General features: G+C 51.3%; 2 protein-coding genes across 2 annotated transcripts in view; both read right to left on the bottom strand.

The window, feature by feature from the left end:
- Positions 1-556, bottom strand: part of LOC103073103 (uncharacterized) — a 1,444-nt gene extending 888 nt beyond the window's left edge. Inside the window, exons 1-2 of the mRNA XM_082931508.1 lie at positions 493-556; positions 127-194 (exon numbers count right to left, since the gene is read on the bottom strand). Of these exons, the coding sequence (XP_082787634.1) occupies positions 127-173 (47 nt within the window). The 5' untranslated portion in view covers positions 174-194; positions 493-556. The remainder of the gene's footprint in view (positions 1-126; positions 195-492) is intronic.
- A 14,825-nt stretch (positions 557-15,381) lies between these two features.
- On the bottom strand, positions 15,382-16,671 carry CCL19 (C-C motif chemokine ligand 19). The gene is made up of 4 exons (XM_007470748.1): positions 16,611-16,671; positions 15,783-15,909; positions 15,493-15,586; positions 15,382-15,402 (listed from the first exon to the last, which is right to left on the bottom strand). The coding sequence occupies exons 1-4, from the start codon at positions 16,669-16,671 to the stop codon at positions 15,382-15,384; spliced, it is 303 nt and encodes a 100-aa protein (XP_007470810.1).
- Between the last annotated feature and the right edge of the window lie 1,506 nt (positions 16,672-18,177).

Here is an 18,177-nt window from a genome sequence, read left to right as displayed (position 1 = left end):
CCCGCCCCCTAAGAGGCCCCCCCCCCCCCGCTTCCCCCGCCCCAGAAAACTCGCGCCCTCCCCGCCCCTCCCCCACCACCCCGGAGCGGCTAGGTTCCTCCTCCGCAGAACCCCGCCTCCACTCACTCCTCCTCAGCCTCCAGCGCCACCTCGTATCTCCTCAATCCCGACATGTCCTGGGTTCCGAACGTCTCCTGGGGAGCGGCATGATTGGATCAAGGATTCCCCAATCCCGGATCCCCTTCTCTGTCATTCTCTGGACCAGTCTGACTTGTTCTCGGGTAATATGAGACAGGTGCCCCCGGGAAGACTCAGTTGCCACATCGGGACAGGGTTGGATTGAAGATTTGGGAGGCACTAGACGTTAAGGGATTGGGAGGTCGGGCACCTCGGGGGCATTGGGTATTTAGGGGGTTAGAGCCAAAGGCCTTCGAGGTCATGGGGCTGGGATATTTGGGGCCCCGGGTGAGGATTTTCGGGGATTGGGGTCACCTGGAGGGGGGCTGAGGGGTCGACGCAGCCTAAACGCCCACCCTCCCCGGCTCCACCCCGGAAACAGGCCGGTACGTTACGTCACAAAGACACCGTCACGCACTAGGGGTGGGGCTTACCTATTACCCGGAAGGGGCGGAGCCAGGGCATTTCTTCAGAGGAGGCGTAGTCCAGAAGGTGGAGCCAGAGCCTATCAATAAAGGGGTGGAGTCAGGGTTTATTACTAAGAGGCAGGGCTCGGGCCCTCTTTTATAAGGGTGGAGTCAGATTTCGGAGCTCCACCCTGGGAAGACGGAGACCTCAGCACCAGGCAGCAAGAAAAGAGCTTCGGGACGCTTCCAGTACTCTTTTGCCATCCCCTCTCCTCTCTGTCTTCTTGGCTTCTGCTCTGACAATTGCCTTTCTTGTTTGCCCCATTCTATTTTTATGATTCTGGGCAGAGGAGGAATAGGGCTCCAGAGAGGGCCCAGTCTAGACAGGCCAGGCTATGGGAATACTTGTTGGCTGAGTGGCCTTGGCCAAGTCACTTCATAGTTAGAGGGTCACAGCCCTTCCTCTCTGAGCTGAGACCTCCTTTCTTGTGATTTTTGTTCCTGCAGTCACTAATCAACAAATATTTATCGAGTGACTACTATGTGCCGGGTGATGTGCTTGGGCATGAGGATACAGCAGAGAAGACAGGCACAGATTCTGCCCTCAGAGAGCTTGTCATCTAGGTTGGAGGGGTGAGGGGAATCAAAAGAGACAATAAGATCACTACAATAGACGAAGCTGACTGGCTGGGGGCGGTAGAGGGTGCTTTGGTAAAGCCAAGAAAGAGCAATTAACCCGGTGTGGGAGGTTGGAAATAGCTGCCCTGTTTGGTCTGGGGAGGGGGGAAGGGAGCCTTGTGGCTGGACGGTATGGGAGAGAATGACCAGAAATGAGTGAAGTAAAAGTTCCCTCAGGCTGAAGTGTGGAGAATAGATTTACCTATCCTCTTCCCACCATCCCACACACTTTTCCCCTCTCATACCTATCTTCTGGGCTACATACAGACAGGTGACAGACAGATCCATGGATGCCAGTGGAAAGCACTGCAGTCGGAGCATGGAGAAGCTGTGCTTCCACCGCACTCACCCTCACACTCACACTCACAGTGACACTCCTGCCCTGCTGCAGCTGGGTCAAGTCTGGTGCACGGGAACAGGAGGCCTGGTCCCCAGGGCTTCAGTAATTCACATCCCTTCACTCAGATGCAGGGCTCTGTCTGTTGTATACTAAACAATTTGGCTTTTGTCCCTGTTCCTGAGAGGGAGACTCTAAATCTTTGGAATATCTCAAGTAATACGTGTGTCTTTGTTATCTGTGAGCCCCTTGGGTCACACCTGAGTTGATGCTAAGAGATGAGGTGACTTGGGATGAGGCCTGGTCAGCAGAAAGATCAACCATATCATTGCAGAATTGGGGCTTTGAGCCAGTCCATCAGAGGAGATCGAGTCATGTTGCCAACAATTCATTCATGCCTGTGTATGAAATCTCAGTAAAAACTCTGGACACTCATGGAACTTCCTGGTTGGTGAACACATTGCTGTACTGGGAGGGTGACATGCCCTTTGTGTCTCCATGGGGAGAGAGCATGGGAGCTCTGCGCTGAGACTCTCCTTGTGTGTCTTTTCATTTGGATGTTCCTTATATATGTATACTTTATAAAAAAACTAGTTGTCAGGGCTCCCCTGGTGGCCCAGTGGTTGAGAGTCTGCCTGCCGATGCAGGGGACACAGTTTCGTGCCCCGGTCCAGGAAGATCCCACATGCCGCGGAGCGGCTGGGCCCGTGAGCCATGGCCGCTGAGCCTGCTTGTCCGGAGCCTGTGCTCCGCAACGGGAGAGGCCACAAAAGTGAGAGGCCCACGTTAGGAAGAGCCCACATGCCGCGGAGCGGCGGGGCCCGTGAGCCATGGCCGCTGAGCCTGCTTGTCCGGAGCCTGTGCTCCGCAACGGGAGAGGCCACAAAAGTGAGAGGCCCACGTACAGCAAAAAACAAACAAACAAAAAAGCAAACAAACAAAAAAGTAGTTGTCAGTATAGCACTTCTGAGTTCTGTGAGTCATTCTAGTGAACTATTGGACCTGAGGGGGGTTTGAAGACCTCTGGACTTGTAGCTAGTTAGGCAGAAATGCAGGTGGCCTGGGGACCCCACTTGTGACTGGCATCTCAAGTGGGGGCAGGCTTGTTGGGACCGTGCCCTTAAACCTGTGGAGTCTAACACTAGCTCTGGGTAGTTAGTGTCTGAATTGAATTGCAGTACATGAGTTGGTAGCAGAATACCTTTCCACTGAGTGCACTCCCCACTGTCTCCATCTATCTAGAACATTTTTTCCCTTTCATAACTCCTTAGTAGTCTCCCTGTCCCCATTTCCCACTCTTTGTCTTTAGCTCTGAGAACCTCAGCACTCAACATTTTGGACAACGGAAGGGGGTTGCATTGTCCCTGTTAGGGGAAGGTTTGCAGTGTCGTCCTCTTGAAGGCATTTGAACATCAGTTTTAAGGCTAGGGGTCAGAGCTTGGTTCAGGATTAGAGGTCAGAGCAAGGTGGAGGGGGCCTCCCTCTTTCCCAGGTTTCTCCTTACTCCCACCTCTTCTCTGTGGTCCTAAGACTACTGGAGTGGGAAAGATGGGACCCAGCTGGTCCCCCAGATTCCCTGAGGACAATCACAGGTAGCAGGGTAAGGCTGGAGCAGATCTCCCAGGTCTCCCTAGGCCTATCACAGTGACTACACATCCATCATCTGAGACCTACTCCTCTCTTCGACAAGCAGGGCTAAAGGGAAAGTTCTTTGGAAGCAGGTCCAGCTCCCATATCTCACATCTCAGGACTCTAGGGCTTCACCCTCCTGGCCCAGCCAGTACTGTCCCTTTCCCCCATTATTTTCCTGTGCCCCAAACTGAGTCAGAGGATTATCGATAGCATGAGGGGAACCTGGCTTAGAACACCCCCTTCTGCCATGCCTTCCCTATCCTGGGAATTGAGAGGGGATTTCTGAGGAGAGGAGCTGGTTAGCTCACAGGGACACAAGGAAACTAGAGATGAGGGAGGGGAGCAAGTGTTTCCCCCACCTGATGAGAGGGACCCAAGAGACAGAGACCAGAGGAGGGGCCCTCTCAGGAGACACCAATTGTGGAGCGCTATTCTGTTTCCCATTCCCAGCCCTAGAGCATATGATATGACAAACTTAACTGTGATCCCTTTTTTGTATGCCTTTTCTTTCCATCATCCATCCATCCATTTATCAATTGATTGATCTGTCCATCCATGTGTCCATATGTCTCCCCATCTTTGTCTCTTCATCGGTCCATTCTCCCATCTTTCCTTTCATCTATCTTTTCACATCTTCCTCTTCATTTATTCATCAATATGTTTAACCATTAGCTGTCTATTTAATGCATCCATTCATCTATTTATCAGTTATGGTAATAATGAACATTTGTTGATACTTAAGTGCCATGCACCATGCTAAATGCTCTAAAATCATTTTCTCATGACAAATCTATGAAGTAGAATGCTGTGAGTGATGTTTTTGTTCATGCAGACACTTTTTTATACTCCTTTTCCTGGTTCCTTTAGGGAATTTCTCTCTCACTTCACGTGGTCTTGGTGGCTGTGTTCACCATAGTGATCTGATCAGAGTACTCCATTCCCTGGCCACTGTAATATATTGAAGAACTGAGTATGTGTCACAAGCACAGTTCAAAGCTTTTCATGAGCTTTGATGTTAGGAGAAAGAGGCCCTCTGTTTTGGATCACTCACTATACAAATGTGGACTTGAGGCTTCCAGTGGCCGTATTTTCTGCTGCTAGAAGATCACCTGTCTATAACAGGAATGAGGCCTCCACATAAAAAGAATTAGAGAAAGTCAAGTTAAAAGATGGAGATAACATCATTTGAATCCCTGGGTCCAGCCAGTGCTGAAGTAGACCAAATCTTAATCTAGTTATGTGATAGGACAAATTTAACTTTTTGCTTAAGCTACTTTAAGTTGGATTTTTGTCATTTGCAATAGAAAGAGCCCTAGATAATGATCATTGTATTATTATCCCCACTTTACAGATGAGGAAACTAAGATCCAGAAAGATTAATTTACCCAATGTTTCTTTGCTTATAAATGGCAGAACATTGGTACATATTTGGAGCAAAACTCTGATATACTACCCATATATGTCTGTCCATCTGTTGGTTCAATCCATCCATCTATCCATCCATCTCAGTTATTTATTTATCTGACCATCCTTCAATGCTAAGACACCAAAGGCAAGAAGACTTGCCAACTCCAATTTGAGGCTGGGTTTGGATCAGAGGTTAGCAAACTTTTTTTGTTAAAGGTTCAGCTAATGAATAAGGTTTTGCAGACCATACTGTCTCTGTAGTCACTTCTTAGCTTTGCTGTTATAGCCCCGAAGCAGCCATAGACAATATGTAAATGAACAGGCACGGCTATATTCCAATAAAGTTTTATTTACAAAAACAGGCAGTAGGGCTTCCCTGGTGGCGCAGTGGTTGAGAATCTGCCTGCCAATGCAGGGGACATGGGTTCGAGCCCTGGTCTGGGAAGATCCCGCATGCCACGGAGCAACTAGGCCCTTGAGCCACAACTACTGAGCCTGCGCGTCTGGAGCTTGTGCTCCACGACAAGAGAGGCTGCGACAGTGAGAGGCCCGCGCACTGCGATGAAGAGTGGCCCCCGCTCGCCACAACTAGCGAAAGCCCACACACAGAAACGAAGACCTAACACAGCCATAAATAAATAAATAAATAAATAAAATTAAAAACAGGCAGTAGGCTGGCTGGGCCACAGTTTGCCAATCACTGATCTGGATCAGTGGGAAAGACACATACGTTCTGTCATTGTTGGGAACATGAGTAGGGAATGGAAACTTATATTCCTTGCATTTGCCATTACTAATGTAGTGGAAACAACAGGGTTTTTATACTCAAACTCTTGTATTTGAATCCGGTTTTAGAACCCTGGACAGTCAAGGGAACGGGATCTGTAAAATGGGAATAATATGTATCTTGTGAGGTAGTCCATGTACCTGACTCACAGTGGGTGCATTCAGTGGTAGTTAGGTCCATCCCCTTTTCTCATTCATCACCTCCCACATATTACCAGCATCAGGAGGGCTGTCTCTTTTTAGGGTGTCCTGGGATGCAGTGAGGATAGTTCAATCTGGCTTTCTGAGTTCAGGAGCCCAACTTCTAAGAATGCGCTTTCATACAAGTTATATAGTTTAAGCTCTTGCAAACTTCAAATCTCTCTTTTTAGTAGCTCTACCCCAACTCTTCCCCGTACTGTTCCACAACTGTAACCACTCCAGTGCCCAGCAAAACAAAAGGTTCTCTAGTCAACAGGCCACATCAGACTGAGAGGCAGTTTAGGTACCTTCTTTTATTAAGTCCACCATTCATGATATTACCCTGTTCCCCAGGTGGCTTTTTAACATATTTCTTCCAAACAAATACTTTTCTCTAGGAGGAAAGATTGTGTCCATGTGTGCCTTTGTGTCTGTGTTCCCCTGACGGTTTGTGTGTAATTGTGTATGTGTGTCTATATGTCCCCTTGTGTCCGTACTGTGATTATATGCTTAAATGTCTGTGGTGTGTCCTTGGTAGATGTGAGTGATTGGCTGTGTGATTGATTATATGTCTGTGTATGTGTGTGTGGGTATGGATGTATATATGAGGGTAAGGGTGTCCCCACTTTTGTGTTTGTGTGTATATGTGTGTTCTGTTTAATCCATCCCATTGTGGTTCTCAACCTCACAAGGCCTGCAGGGGGCATCCAGTGCATAGGGAAAGGGGGTGCGAGGCTCCTGGCCTGTGCTCCAACCTCCTGGGGCCTGCAGAGGGCATCTAGTGTCTAGAAAAAAATGGGTTGTGTGGCCTGTGGAAGTGGAGCTCTGGTCTGAGGAGCCTGGGCTCTCTTATTCCAGAAAGGAGCTGGAAATGAGCAAGAAGCCTGATGACTCAGCTTCTGAAAGTTCCTGATCCTAGGAGGGGGTCTGCTTCACCCCGCAAATCCTTCTCCAAACCCTCTGTCCATATCCAGAGGGTCCTGGCCCAGCCTGCAGGGCAGAGCTTGTCCCTTTAGTCCAAGTGTGGGTAGGATATTGCACAGCACTTCTGGAGGTGACTGGACATCAGGATTGGGGGAAGTCTTGAGCAACAGTACACCCTCCTTCTCTGCCTCCTGTCCTCAGCCGCTTGAATGACTGCCTCAGCCACTGCCAGGATTTCCTGAACACCCCCTCTCCTTCATTTTCTGCAGTTTGGGCCACTCTGGGCCCCAGGGTTTCTGGGCCTGGACTGAGCTTTCTCAGGAGACGTGCAGGAAACAAGGGCCTCTGAAACCAAGCAGAAAGTGACCTGTGTCGCTGGTGATGAGCCTGGTGGGTAGGGGGGCCAGAGGGAAGGCAAGGGAGGCTACATGTAACAGGGAGCTCTGCAGAGCCTTGAGGATGGGTGAGGCAGGAGGTAGGACATTCCAGGTGGAATGAACAGCAAGCACAGAGGTTCGGGAAGGACAGGGCTTTGTGATTAATCCTGATGTGGGTGAGGCAGCAGAAGGCAAGTGGTGTGAGAAGCTATGTATGTGGGGGTAATCCCTGGGGTACTTGGGTTACCTCCTGGTGATGCCATGCCCAGTGGTCAAAGTTCATGGAAGACCCCTGTAACCTTAATCAGGCAGGACCATCAGGGACCAGTATTCCCTGGGCACGAAGGTTTGCTTCCCTTAGCAGGCATAGAATGTCAACCAGCTGAAGTGCCAGTTGGAGGTAAAGGGAATGAATCATAGAGGAAGTGTGGCAAACAGAATTTAAGATTCCTCCCTCATGGTGTGCATGTCCTGTATAATCTCCTCGCTTTGAGGGGATCCCCTTGGCCTCTTGGCCTGTGAATATGATGGGATATCAGTGATGTGGTTAGGTTATGCTCTATGGCAAAAATGAAGGGGCTTTGCAGATGTAATTAAGGACTCAAAATCAGTTGACTTTGAGTTAGTCAAAAGGGAGATTACCCTGGGTGGGCCTGACCTAATCAGGTGAGCCCTTTAAAAAAGTGTCTAGGGCTAAGAAATAAAAAGCAGCAGCAGATGCTCTCATGTTGCCCTTGGAGAAGCAAACTGCCATGTTGTGAAGAGGGCCATGGAGCAGGGAGTTGCAGGCAGCTCTAGGAACTCAGGGCTTCAGTCCTAAAACCACAACTGTCAACACCCAGTGAATTTGGAAGAGGACTCAGAGCCTGAGATGAGATGGCAGCCTGGCTGACACCTGAGATTAGCCTGGTGAGGCCCTGAGCAGAGGACCCAGTTAACCTGTACCCAGATTGTTGACCCACAGAAACTGTGAGATAATAAATCTGGATTGTTTGAAGCTGCTGAATTTGTGGTGATTTGTTACACAGCAATAGAAAACTAATATAAGAGAGAAGTAATAAATTCTAGTTAAGCCCCAGGACTAGTTTTGGAACTACTGACTACAGCTTTTATTCATATTTCCTTCCTGGCTCTGAAATGTCTCCATTTCTTTAACTGACTCCTCTTTTCTTTCATCCTCCTTTATTCCATTCTTGAATATAGGTTGTTGTGGTAATATTACTACTACTCACCAAGATTCTGGTTTGCTTATCCTTCTGGCAGTTGCTCCCTTGAAGTTAGGCATGGAGGTATGACCCACTTTGGCCAATGAAATGCGTGCAGAAATGGCACGTGCCATTTGTGGATAGAAGCATTTAAGGAAGGGTTCCCCTTGCTGTCTTGCCTGGCTGGAGTCATCATGGAAACATGTGTTGAGATGAAAGAACACGCCAAGAGATCAAAGCAGCCTGGAATGTTGAGCCACCACATGGAGTACAGCTGTGCTAGAGATTGCCTAGACTCACAGCAGGCTTGGTATGTGTGCAGCATAGAATTTTGTTGTGTTCAGCCACTCAGATTTAGGTGTCATTTGTTATTGCAGCATTACCCAACTTATCCTGACCAATCAGGTGTGCTGCTGGTGGTCACCAGGTGTTGTAGAATAGAGAGTTGAGATTACAACAAAACTAGAGGAGGAGTGGATGTCATTCTGAGTTCTTGGATTTAGATTTGGCTTTTGCTATGGGCTGAACTGTGTCCCCTAGAATTCATATGTTGAAGCCCTAACCCTCGATGTGACTATATCTAGAGATAGGGTATTTAGGAAGTAATTTAGGTTAAATGAGATCATAAGTGTAGGGCTCTAGTCTTATAGGACTGTGGCCTTCAAAGAAGAGGAAGAGAGAGAGAGATCTCTGCCATGTGAGGACCTAGTAAGAAGGTGGTCATCTACATGCCAGGAAGAGAGCTCTCAATAGAAACCTACCATGCCGGCACCTTGATGTTGAACTTCTAACCTCCAGAACTGTGAGAAAATAAATTTCTGTTGTTTAAGCCACTCAGTCCATGGTATTTTATTATGGCAGCCCAAGCTAAGACAGGTGTGGTAATTGCTAAGGCTCTGAAGAGTCTCTGTTTGGGGAGCAGTGAATCTTTTTGGTTGTATAAACAAAAGTGATCTTATGTTAGGTGACACCCTTAAAATGTTAAGTCTAGGGTTTGGTAAGAAGGATGCATGTTGATGTTGGACAGCTGTAGGGTGGACTATCAAGGTATTTATCTTTTTTTTCACTGCCCACAATCTTAACCCTTTTCTGTGTTTGAGGAATTTCCTATTATATTAGTCTTACTCACCAGTAGATGTTGCCTTCCATCGTAGAATCCCCAAAGGATTACATTCAGCTCCCTGAATCCCAATAAAATATCTGTCTTGCTTACTATTGTACCGTCAGCACCCAGAACAGTGCCTGGCGTGAATAACTATTTCTGGGTTCCAGACAGTGATGTAGCATCACTTTAAACACAAGGGTTTGCCAGGGCTGGGACTCTATGTCATGGCAGCCCTAAGACCATTGGGGACCCTGTGTTAACAGATGCTCTGACACTTAGGGCTGCCATGCCAAGAGGTGCCATTTACATAGACTACATGGAAAATGGTGTTCCTGGAGTGGTGCATCGCTGCTGTCCTGCCTGACAGGCTTGGGTGTTCCTGACGGTGATAGGATTTCCCAAGAGGAATGGTGGCCTGATAGTAATGGGGGGACCTTGACATGAATGGGGTTCCTGTCAGCAGTGGGGACACCAATAGGTGATGGGATGTCCTGCCAGGATTCCTGAATTGATGGAGAGCTTTACAGTGTTGGGTCCCTGGTAGGAAGGGGTGTCTTCCTCTTGGGGGAGGATCCTTGAAATGATGGTCTGACAGGTATGAGTTCGGCAAGGTGATTGTGGTTTTGATGGTAATGGGTCCAGATTTCCAGTGAGTGCGAATCTGAGACCCAGAACTCTGGGGGGTGGGGTGGGTGGGGGGTGGGTCCTATTGTCTGATAGGGCAGTGTTGAAGCTGCTGGGGTTACAGCCATCCTACTTCAGCTGGGTTGGAGCCCAGGGCAGCTCAGGTCTTATACTTCCCCTCTGGAGCCACGGAAGACTCAAAGGTCCTAGGAATAGAAGTGGGCTGGGAGGTCTGGCTCCCCCATCTACTCTGATCCTCAGAGGTTCCACCTCATGCTTGGCCCCTCAGGAGATGGAAGCAGCCCTCAGAAACGGTCCTTCAGGATCTGATCCCACGCTTGCAGTCCCCAGAAGCTCTGCCCTGCAGGGGCCCCAGCCAGGCTGGCTCAGAGGCCCCCTGAGAGGCCCACTCCTTCCAGAAGTCCCGCCCACAGACCCCTAGTCCTTCCCCTATCCCTGCCCTCCAGATCCCAACCCTGCCCTCCATTCGTCCTTTCCTTTCAACATTACCAGGTCCTGGCCGCTGCTATTCCCCTGGGAATGGAGGTAAGAAGGTGGGCATAGTTGTAGGCTGAGCCCCTTCTCCACTGCTCCACTCCTGGAAAAACTGAGGCCTGAGGAGACCTTGAGAACCTGTGCCCACTTCCTCCTGGAGGCTCTGGGGAAGCAGGCTCCCCTTCTGCTGGAGAGGCCGGCCCAGGAGGCCTCCAAGGGGCATATCTGTGTCTGAGCTCAAGGGCTGGGGTCCTGCCTGAGACCTTCAGCTTCTTCTCTTGTTTTTTTCCCAGCTCTTCCTAGGAAGCCAAGCCTTTCTACCCCATCTGGACATCCCAGCCCCCAGCCCTCAGCCTAAGTGCTACCCATCAGGCAGACGGGCTGCCGTCTCGGCTTTGCCACTCACCAGTTGAGTGGACTTGGGAGATCACTCTACCTCTCTGTGCCTCCATTTCCTCATACATAGAATGGGACTAGTGATCCCCACCTCATAGGGTTGTTTGAGGATGCAATGATAATGCACATAAAGGACTCAGCTTGGAGCCTGGCGCATGGTCAGCACCTCAAAGGAACGGTTTTCCCTGTTCTCTGAGGGCCACTTCCTCAGACCTGCACCTGCTGTACTATTTCCCATTTTTATTTAGGAGGTGGATCAACTTAGAGAGGTGGTATGTGTGGTAGCTGAGTCAGATTCTGGAGCCCGTCTGCCCAGCCAGGATCCCCAGCTCTGCCACTTTACCGGCCATCCAGCCTGGGTAAGTTATTTAACCTCTGCACCTCAGTTTCCTCAGCTGCAACGTAAGAATGATAATAGCACTTAAAGCAGTGCCAAGCACCTAGTAAGCACTAGTGGTGATATAGCTAGTACTACAGAGCCAAGTCCTCCCACGTGGACAAAGCCTCAGGGGCCATCACGAAAGTTCTCTGACCAGAAAAGTGCCTGTTTCTTCTGACAGAGGGCCTCTTGGAGGAAACTCCCCACTTGGGAGTCCTGCTCCCTTGTGAAACTCTTATTCCCAAGGTTTTCTGGCTGTTTCTGAGTTTCCCGGAGGCCAGAGAAGGGAGTATGTGGTGGAGGCTTGCCGAGAAATTGAACATGAGATGATGAAAATCTGATCAAAACCGTATGGAGCTGGCTCTGACCAAACACTTAGCCATGTAACCGAGACAGCCCCCACCCCGAGAACTGGATGTGCTCCAGGTGTGAGCAGTGGTGGGGTAATCGTGAGAAAGGGTCATGTTCAATTCCATTTTCTGTTACTCAGATGCGTACTAGGCCTTGTTCTGCGCCAGGCCCTGGGCAGAGCAATGTTGGCAGTGGCAGTTCCCTGGGAACTCTATCAGGGAGCATTTTTTTGGGGAGGGCTGAGAGGCTTGTGTGATCTCAGTTCCCCAACCAGGGATTGAATTGGGGTCCCGGCAGTGAAAGCACCAAGTCCTAACCACTGGACCATCAGGGAATTCCCCCCATGGATAGGAAGATTTTTGTCCGCCATAGAGGTGGACAAAAAGGCTGGAAGCTCCCTAAGTAGGGATGTCAGCTCCCTTTAGGGAGATGTTGGCTGCTGGAACCACAGGACTTCAGGTAGGGAGGTGTCACTCAGCTGCCCGCCTTAAACCTGTAGCAAGTGCCGTGTGCCTGAGAGAGGAAGGTGTCTACTTAGAGGCAGGCAGCAAGGCCCCCATATCCTGGTTAGGGAGCTAGGAGTCCACCCCACCCCTCAGAGAGCAGGCAGCTTCATCATTGTCAGGTAGGCAGGCCCGTCAGAACTTGGAATAAAGACTCAACACTTGTCAGTGAATCATAGTGAAACAGGGCAGGTGTTGATTAGATGAAATCAGAGTGCTGAGAATGTTTAAGTGGATCAGGACAAGTCACAGGTTGCTGGGCTAAGCCCTCCTGTGTCTGGCAGGGAGATAAGGGAAAAAGACCTAGTGTCTGGGAGGGTTGGTGGCTGGGGGTGGGAAAAACAGGGAAGGAGAAAGCCGGGAGGAAAGGCTCTGGCTGGAGAAGAGGTGGGGAGGGCTCAGGCTTCTTCGAAATTCTTCACCCTCCAGGCCTCCAGGGTCCAGCAGGGGGCTGTTCCAGCCACTTCACCAGCACCTGGATTATTTTCTTTCTTCCTGAACCTCAGCTTCCCCTTTATTCCCAGAGGGTGGTCCCTGCGGCCCCGGGAAGTGAAGACTTTCCTTTCTTTCTATTTTTTAAATAAATGTATTTATTTATTTATGTATTCATTTATTTTTGGCTGCATTGGGTCTTCTTTTCTGCGCGCGGGCTTTGTCTAGTTGTGGTGAGCGGGGGCTACTCTTCGTTGCAGTGCGAGGGCTTCTCATTGAGGTGGCTTTTCTTTGTTGCGGAGCAAGGGCTCTAGGTGTGCAGGCTTCAGTAGTTGTGGCATGTGGACTCAGTAGTTGTGGCTCACGGGCTCTAGAGCGCAGGCTCAGTAGTTGTGGCACACAGGCTTAGTTGCTCTGTGGCATGTGGGATCTTCCCGGACCAGGGCTCAAACCTGTGTCCCCTGCATTGGCAGGCGGATTCTTAACGACTGTGCCACCAGGGAAGTCCGAGTGGGGACCTTTCTGAATGTGCATGACTTTGGGGAGACTGTGTGAATGCTGGGGAGGGTTAGCCTAAGACCCAAAGATTTAGGAATTAAGTCTTTGTTTGGAGGGGCTCTTAAAAATGAAGCCTCCCATCCCCCACCTGACAGATGGGGGGAAGTAAGGTCTTGGAGGGGGCAGTGAGAAAGGGACTTCCCCAGAGTTGCACAGTCAGGGGCAGAAACAGGATTGGGGGATTGGGGACCGGGCATTGAGCTCATGACCTGTTCCTGCATCCCCTCCCCCCCACCCCCCACCACCTGTGGCAGTGTCAGGGAGGTGGTGTCCAGGTGCCTCTCTCCTGTTAGCACCTCCTCAGGGCTCCCACCCTCACCTTCTGTACTCCATCTGTGTGTTTCTGCAAGTGTCCATAGTGTGGGTTTGTGTCTGCCTCTGTGGCAGGCTGAACTTTGCTTGGTTTCACTGGGGACCCAGAAGGATTTGAGGGGATGTACCCCACCTTACACCTGTGTCTGTCCTCTGCCTGCTGTGGTTCAGGGCACAGGTCCAAAGAGTGTCCACAGCTGTGACCTCTGGAACTCCATGGTTGGCTGACTTAATGGATGGATGAGTTGGTGGGGGGGTGGGTGGATGGATGGGTGGAGGTCTAATGGATGCAGAGACAGCTAGATGGATGGCTGCATGCATGCATGAATGGATGGGTAATTTCCCCCAGGTAGCGGAGCCAGATTTCCTGGCTATACCAGTTGTTCTTGCAAACTATCCCCATTCCACCCACTCCTGTGACTCCAAGACCTGATTTATCTGAGGCTCTGGACACCTCGTCCTAGGAGCAGAGGTAAGGAAGAAGCTGCCATGCTCTCAGCTCAGTGAGGAGGGGCTGGCACAGCCCCTCACTGCTGCTTCCCTTCCAAGTTTGCCCAAGCCTGCCCAGGCCTGCTTTTGTTACCAGATAAGGTATATGGTGTAGTGGTGGCCCCTGTTCCCAGGAGAGGATGCTCAGTCTGGTGTACTAGCTGTCATCCCAACCCCAGGGGCACAGACTTGCTGCTCCCAGCTGGACAGGCCCTTAGGGGCCATAGTTGGGCAACCAGCCAGCTTTCCCAGAGGACATCCCGAGCACGAGGAGTTCATTCCTCCCAGAGCAGTCTTGTGAGATGTCCCAAGAGTCGAGGGCTTTTGTCTCCCAGAGCTGAGACTCCTTCCCTGTGACTCCTCTGGTCTCAGTGTTGCCTTGGCCCTGGAGCCCATGTGGCTACGAGGTGGTGGGGGTCCCCCCATGCTGAATCTCCCCAGCTCTCTGGCTGTTCCTTTTTCCTTCCTCTCCCACTCTGACCTCTGGCTCCCAGGTCTGTCTGTCAGTATCCCTGGGAAGCATGGCCCCAGGATTGCCACGTGGACCCAGACGGGGCTGGACCTGGCCCAGAAGAGGGCTGGACTGGAGGTCAGATTCTATATGGACAGGTGGGCCCTCACCTCTGGCTGCTGACCCTTTTCTTACATATTTATCTGCTCTCAAGACAAATATTTATTGAGTGACTATCTTGTGCCAAGCCGTGTACTTCATACCAGGGAGACAGTGGAAACCAAAATAGACAAGATCCCTGTTCAGCAAGGCTGACAAACTAGCAATTATAACTCAGCTCCTTGATTGCTGCAAGAGGAGAGGAGCAGAGGGCCCTGGGGGCTTGGGAGGGAGGGAGGCTGCCTAACCCAGCATGGAGTCAGGGAAGGCTTCCTGGAGGAGGAGTCATCCAGACCCAGATAGGAAGCCAGGCAGGCAGAAGAGAGAGAAGAGTGTTCCAGACAGAGGGAATGGCTTGGGTGGATGGGTTTTTTCTCCCCAGGCAACAGAGTTGGGCCTCCTGGCCCTCACCCAGCCATGAGAGCTGGTTCCCAACAACTCCCTTCCCCGCCCCCAGTGACACCAGATCCCTGAGACACCTGGATGCTTGAGCACCTGTCCTGGAGGGCAAAAACTCAGAGGCCTGAGAGAGTTTGGGTCATTCAGGGGATGGGCACAGGTTTAGTGTTGCTGAGCTGTGGAGTGTGATAGGGCTGTGAGGAGACGTGAGGTGGGGCCCTGATCATGGGAGCTGATCCTGAGAACACAGCATATTAGGTGGAGGTCGATGAGGACGTTGCTTGGGCTGCAGGGTGGAAACTAACCCGGCCATTCCACCTCCCCCTTCCTATCACAGTCCTCCTGGACAGACAGCAAACAGACAGCAGACAGACGGATTCATGGGTACCAGCTGGGTTTTATTGGAAACGCTGCAGTCTGGGCATGGAGAAGTTGTGCTTCCACCACACTCATCCACACTCACACTCACACTCACACTCCTGCCCCACCCCAGCTGGGTCAGGTCTGGTGCAGGGGAGCAGGAGACCTGGTCCTCCCTTCTGGTCCTTGGTTCCCCAGGGCTTCAGTGATTCACATTCTTTCCCTCAGACACAGGGCTCCCTCTGGGGCTATCATGGGCTACCTGCTGTAGCGCTTTCCCTGGGGGAGGAAGGAGAGGCAAGGTCATGGGCTGGGGTCTTGGGCAGGGGCTTGGAGGGAGGAGGCAGGGCTGGGGAGGGCCAGGCTTGCCTTGGCTGAGTTCTTCTGCAGTCTGCGGATGATGCGGCCCACCCAGGGCTGGTCTGGGGGTGCACAGAGCTGGTGACCTCTCAGCGTGGTGAACCTGGAGACAGAGGTCAGAGGTCAGAGGAAATAGAGCCCTGGAACCCAGCTTCCTGGCAGACCCTGGTGTGAGGGGCAGCGGCTGGGGACCACACCCGGGAACCTGTTTCAGGGGCTTAGAGATAAGAAGGTGGGGGTGGGTTTCCCCAGGGGCTGATGGGGGAGGTGAGGTTAGTCAGGCTTGTCCCGCAACTCACACAACGGCAGACACCCTGCAGCCATTGTTGATGAGCAGGTAGCGATAGGCTCGCACCAGGAATCCAGGAATGGGGCGCTGGGCCACAGACAGGCAGCAGTCTTCAGCGTCGTTGGCATCTCCCAGAGCTGGGGTAGGATTAGTGTCAGGGCACAGGGACACTGAGGAACAGAGGCCACAGCCCTCACTGGCAGTAAGGATGCCAGTCTGTGTGTGGCGGCAGCTGGACCTGATTGATATTCGCTAAATATATTGAAGCACTTCTGAGCAGTTCGGCAAATGACCGCTGTCCTGAGCCCCACAAATGCCCTCCTGCTGCCCTGATCACCCCAACTTCTCTCCCAAGTCTTTTCAACTTCCCCACAAATGAAGGGTTCACGCTGGTTACAGAGTCAGTGGGGGGAAGGATGTGGGGTAGGGAAGGGGGTGGGGTGGGTAACAGGAGGGTGACATTAGCAGAACTTAGGAGTTGCTAAATTTTTTGACCACTGTTAAATTTTTTGACCCTTCTTAGATCAGTGTCTCCCATTCCCTCCACCTTAAGAAAGTATATACTGTTCTCTCCCGCCTGGGAAACTGAGGCAGCAGGAAATAGTCCCTGAAGAGAGGCGGGTAGTCATAGGCCCTGGATACACCAAGAGACAGATACACATTGGAATTCAGGAGCCCAGGTACACCACCACTCACAGGCACACACATGGGGCACAACCCAGGTACACTGAAACATGCAATCCTAATTCACAGAGTCCCTCACGTCCAGCGCCAAGCAGTCTGAGCCCTAGACACCCCTGCTACTTGCCCCCCACCCTGAGGCTCCCCTCAGCCTTACCAGGGGAGGTCCAGAGAATCAGCAGGCTGAGGGCTAGTAGTGCAGCTGCATGGGATGCCATGGAGGATGAGCGGAGACTGACTGCCAGCAAGCTGTGAGCGTGAGTGAATCTGGGCAGAGTCTGTGTGAAGCCGAGGCCTGGCTGGGAGTGGTGAGAGTGCCGAGAAGTGCGGGGTGTGAAGGGGTCTGGGAATGTGAGAGTGGACGAAGCTGGAGGAAGCTGCCACTTCCACCCATTTATGGCCCGGAACTTTCACTTTCTCTGCTCAGAAATTCCCCTCCAAGTCCGTTCTGTGGATTCCCCTCTGCCCCCCTCTTTCTGAAGGAAACTGACCCTGCCCTCCCTCTTTTCTTCTCTTCTGCTTTCCTTGGCTTCAGCTCTAAGAACCTAAGCAGCCCGCAGTCTGGCCAAGAGAAGGGGACCTTGTGCTGTCAGCTCCAGATAGAGAGTCTGCACTATCACCTCCCTGGTGGCATTTGTGTCATCAGCCACAGGGCTGGCCTCTAGAGGTGATGGTTGGGATGGAGGGGCCCGAGTGAGGAGCTGCGTGTCCTTCCCTAGGTTTATCCCTTATCCTCACTCTCTTCTCTGTGGTTCTTCTCTCTGGTGCTGGTGGTGATGAAGAAGACTCCCTGGTGCCCTCAGAACAACCGTGGAGCCTGGGGTAGCCTCCCCAGGTCATTACAGTGCCTGCCCACCCATGGTCTGGGAACCAGTTTCTCCCTTGAGACAAGCAGAGTTGAGAAGGAATGTTCCTTGGAAGGAGGCCCACCACCTCTTCCCACATCTCAAGCCTCTGGGATTCAACCTCCTGACTCAGCAGCACTGTCCCTTTCTCGAGTTACCATTTTCATATGCCCAACACCTAGTTCAACAGAACAGCTGGAGGGAGCCTGGCCTGGCATAACTCCCTTCATCTTTCCCTTCCTCTGGATCCTGGAAACCAAGAGGGGATTTCTAAGGAGAGGGGGCTGGCCAGCTCATATTCACACAAATCCCCCAATTCCAAGGAATAGACAGATGAGGGAGGGGACAAGTGATTTCCCATCCTTATGAGAAAAACCAGAGATAGATCAGAAGAGAAGTCCTGAGAAGAGAAATTAATATGTGGGACACCCATTCACCCATCCCTACCCAAGCTCTGAACCCTCTTTTGGATGGGAGAGTGTTTCACTCATAAGTTTCTGACTTATTTTTCTTTCCATCCATTATTTATTTTTGGCTGCGTTGGGTCTTTGTTGCTGCGCGCGGGCTTCTCATTGCGGAGGCTTCTCTTGTTGCGGAGCATAGGTGCGCGGGCTTCAGTACTTGTGGCTCGCGGGCTCTAGAGCGCAGGTTCAGTAGTTGTGGCGCACGGGCTTAGTGGCTTCGCGGCATGTGGGATCTTCCCGGTCCAGGGCTCGAACCCTTGTCCCCTGCACTGGCAGGCAGATTCTTAACCACTGCGCCACCAGGGAAACCCTAGGAAGTAGTTTTTATTATTATCATATTATTATCTCTTTTAACGCATAAGGAATGAGGCTCAGAGCACAAGGTCACGAAGCAAATAAGTGTCTTGAACCGAGG

This window comes from Lipotes vexillifer, unplaced genomic scaffold, assembly GCF_000442215.2.
Source record: "Lipotes vexillifer unplaced genomic scaffold, Lipotes_vexillifer_v1.1 scaffold2225, whole genome shotgun sequence".
Lineage (NCBI taxonomy): Eukaryota > Metazoa > Chordata > Mammalia > Artiodactyla > Lipotidae > Lipotes > Lipotes vexillifer.
The sequence above is the reverse complement of the archived record's forward strand: the minus strand, read 5'-3'. Positions and strand labels throughout refer to the sequence as shown.

Coding starts and splice junctions, on each gene's coding strand:
- CCL19 (XM_007470748.1), bottom strand. CDS start 16,671: ATGGCATCCCATGCAGCTGCACTACTAGCCCTCAGCCTGCTGATTCTC. Junction 15,587..15,782: donor TGCAGGGTGTCTGCCGTTGT/GTGAGTTGCGGG, acceptor CTCTGTCTCCAG/GTTCACCACGCTGAGAGGTC. Junction 15,403..15,492: donor TGCAGAAGAACTCAGCCAAG/GCAAGCCTGGCC, acceptor TTCCTCCCCCAG/GGAAAGCGCTACAGCAGGTA.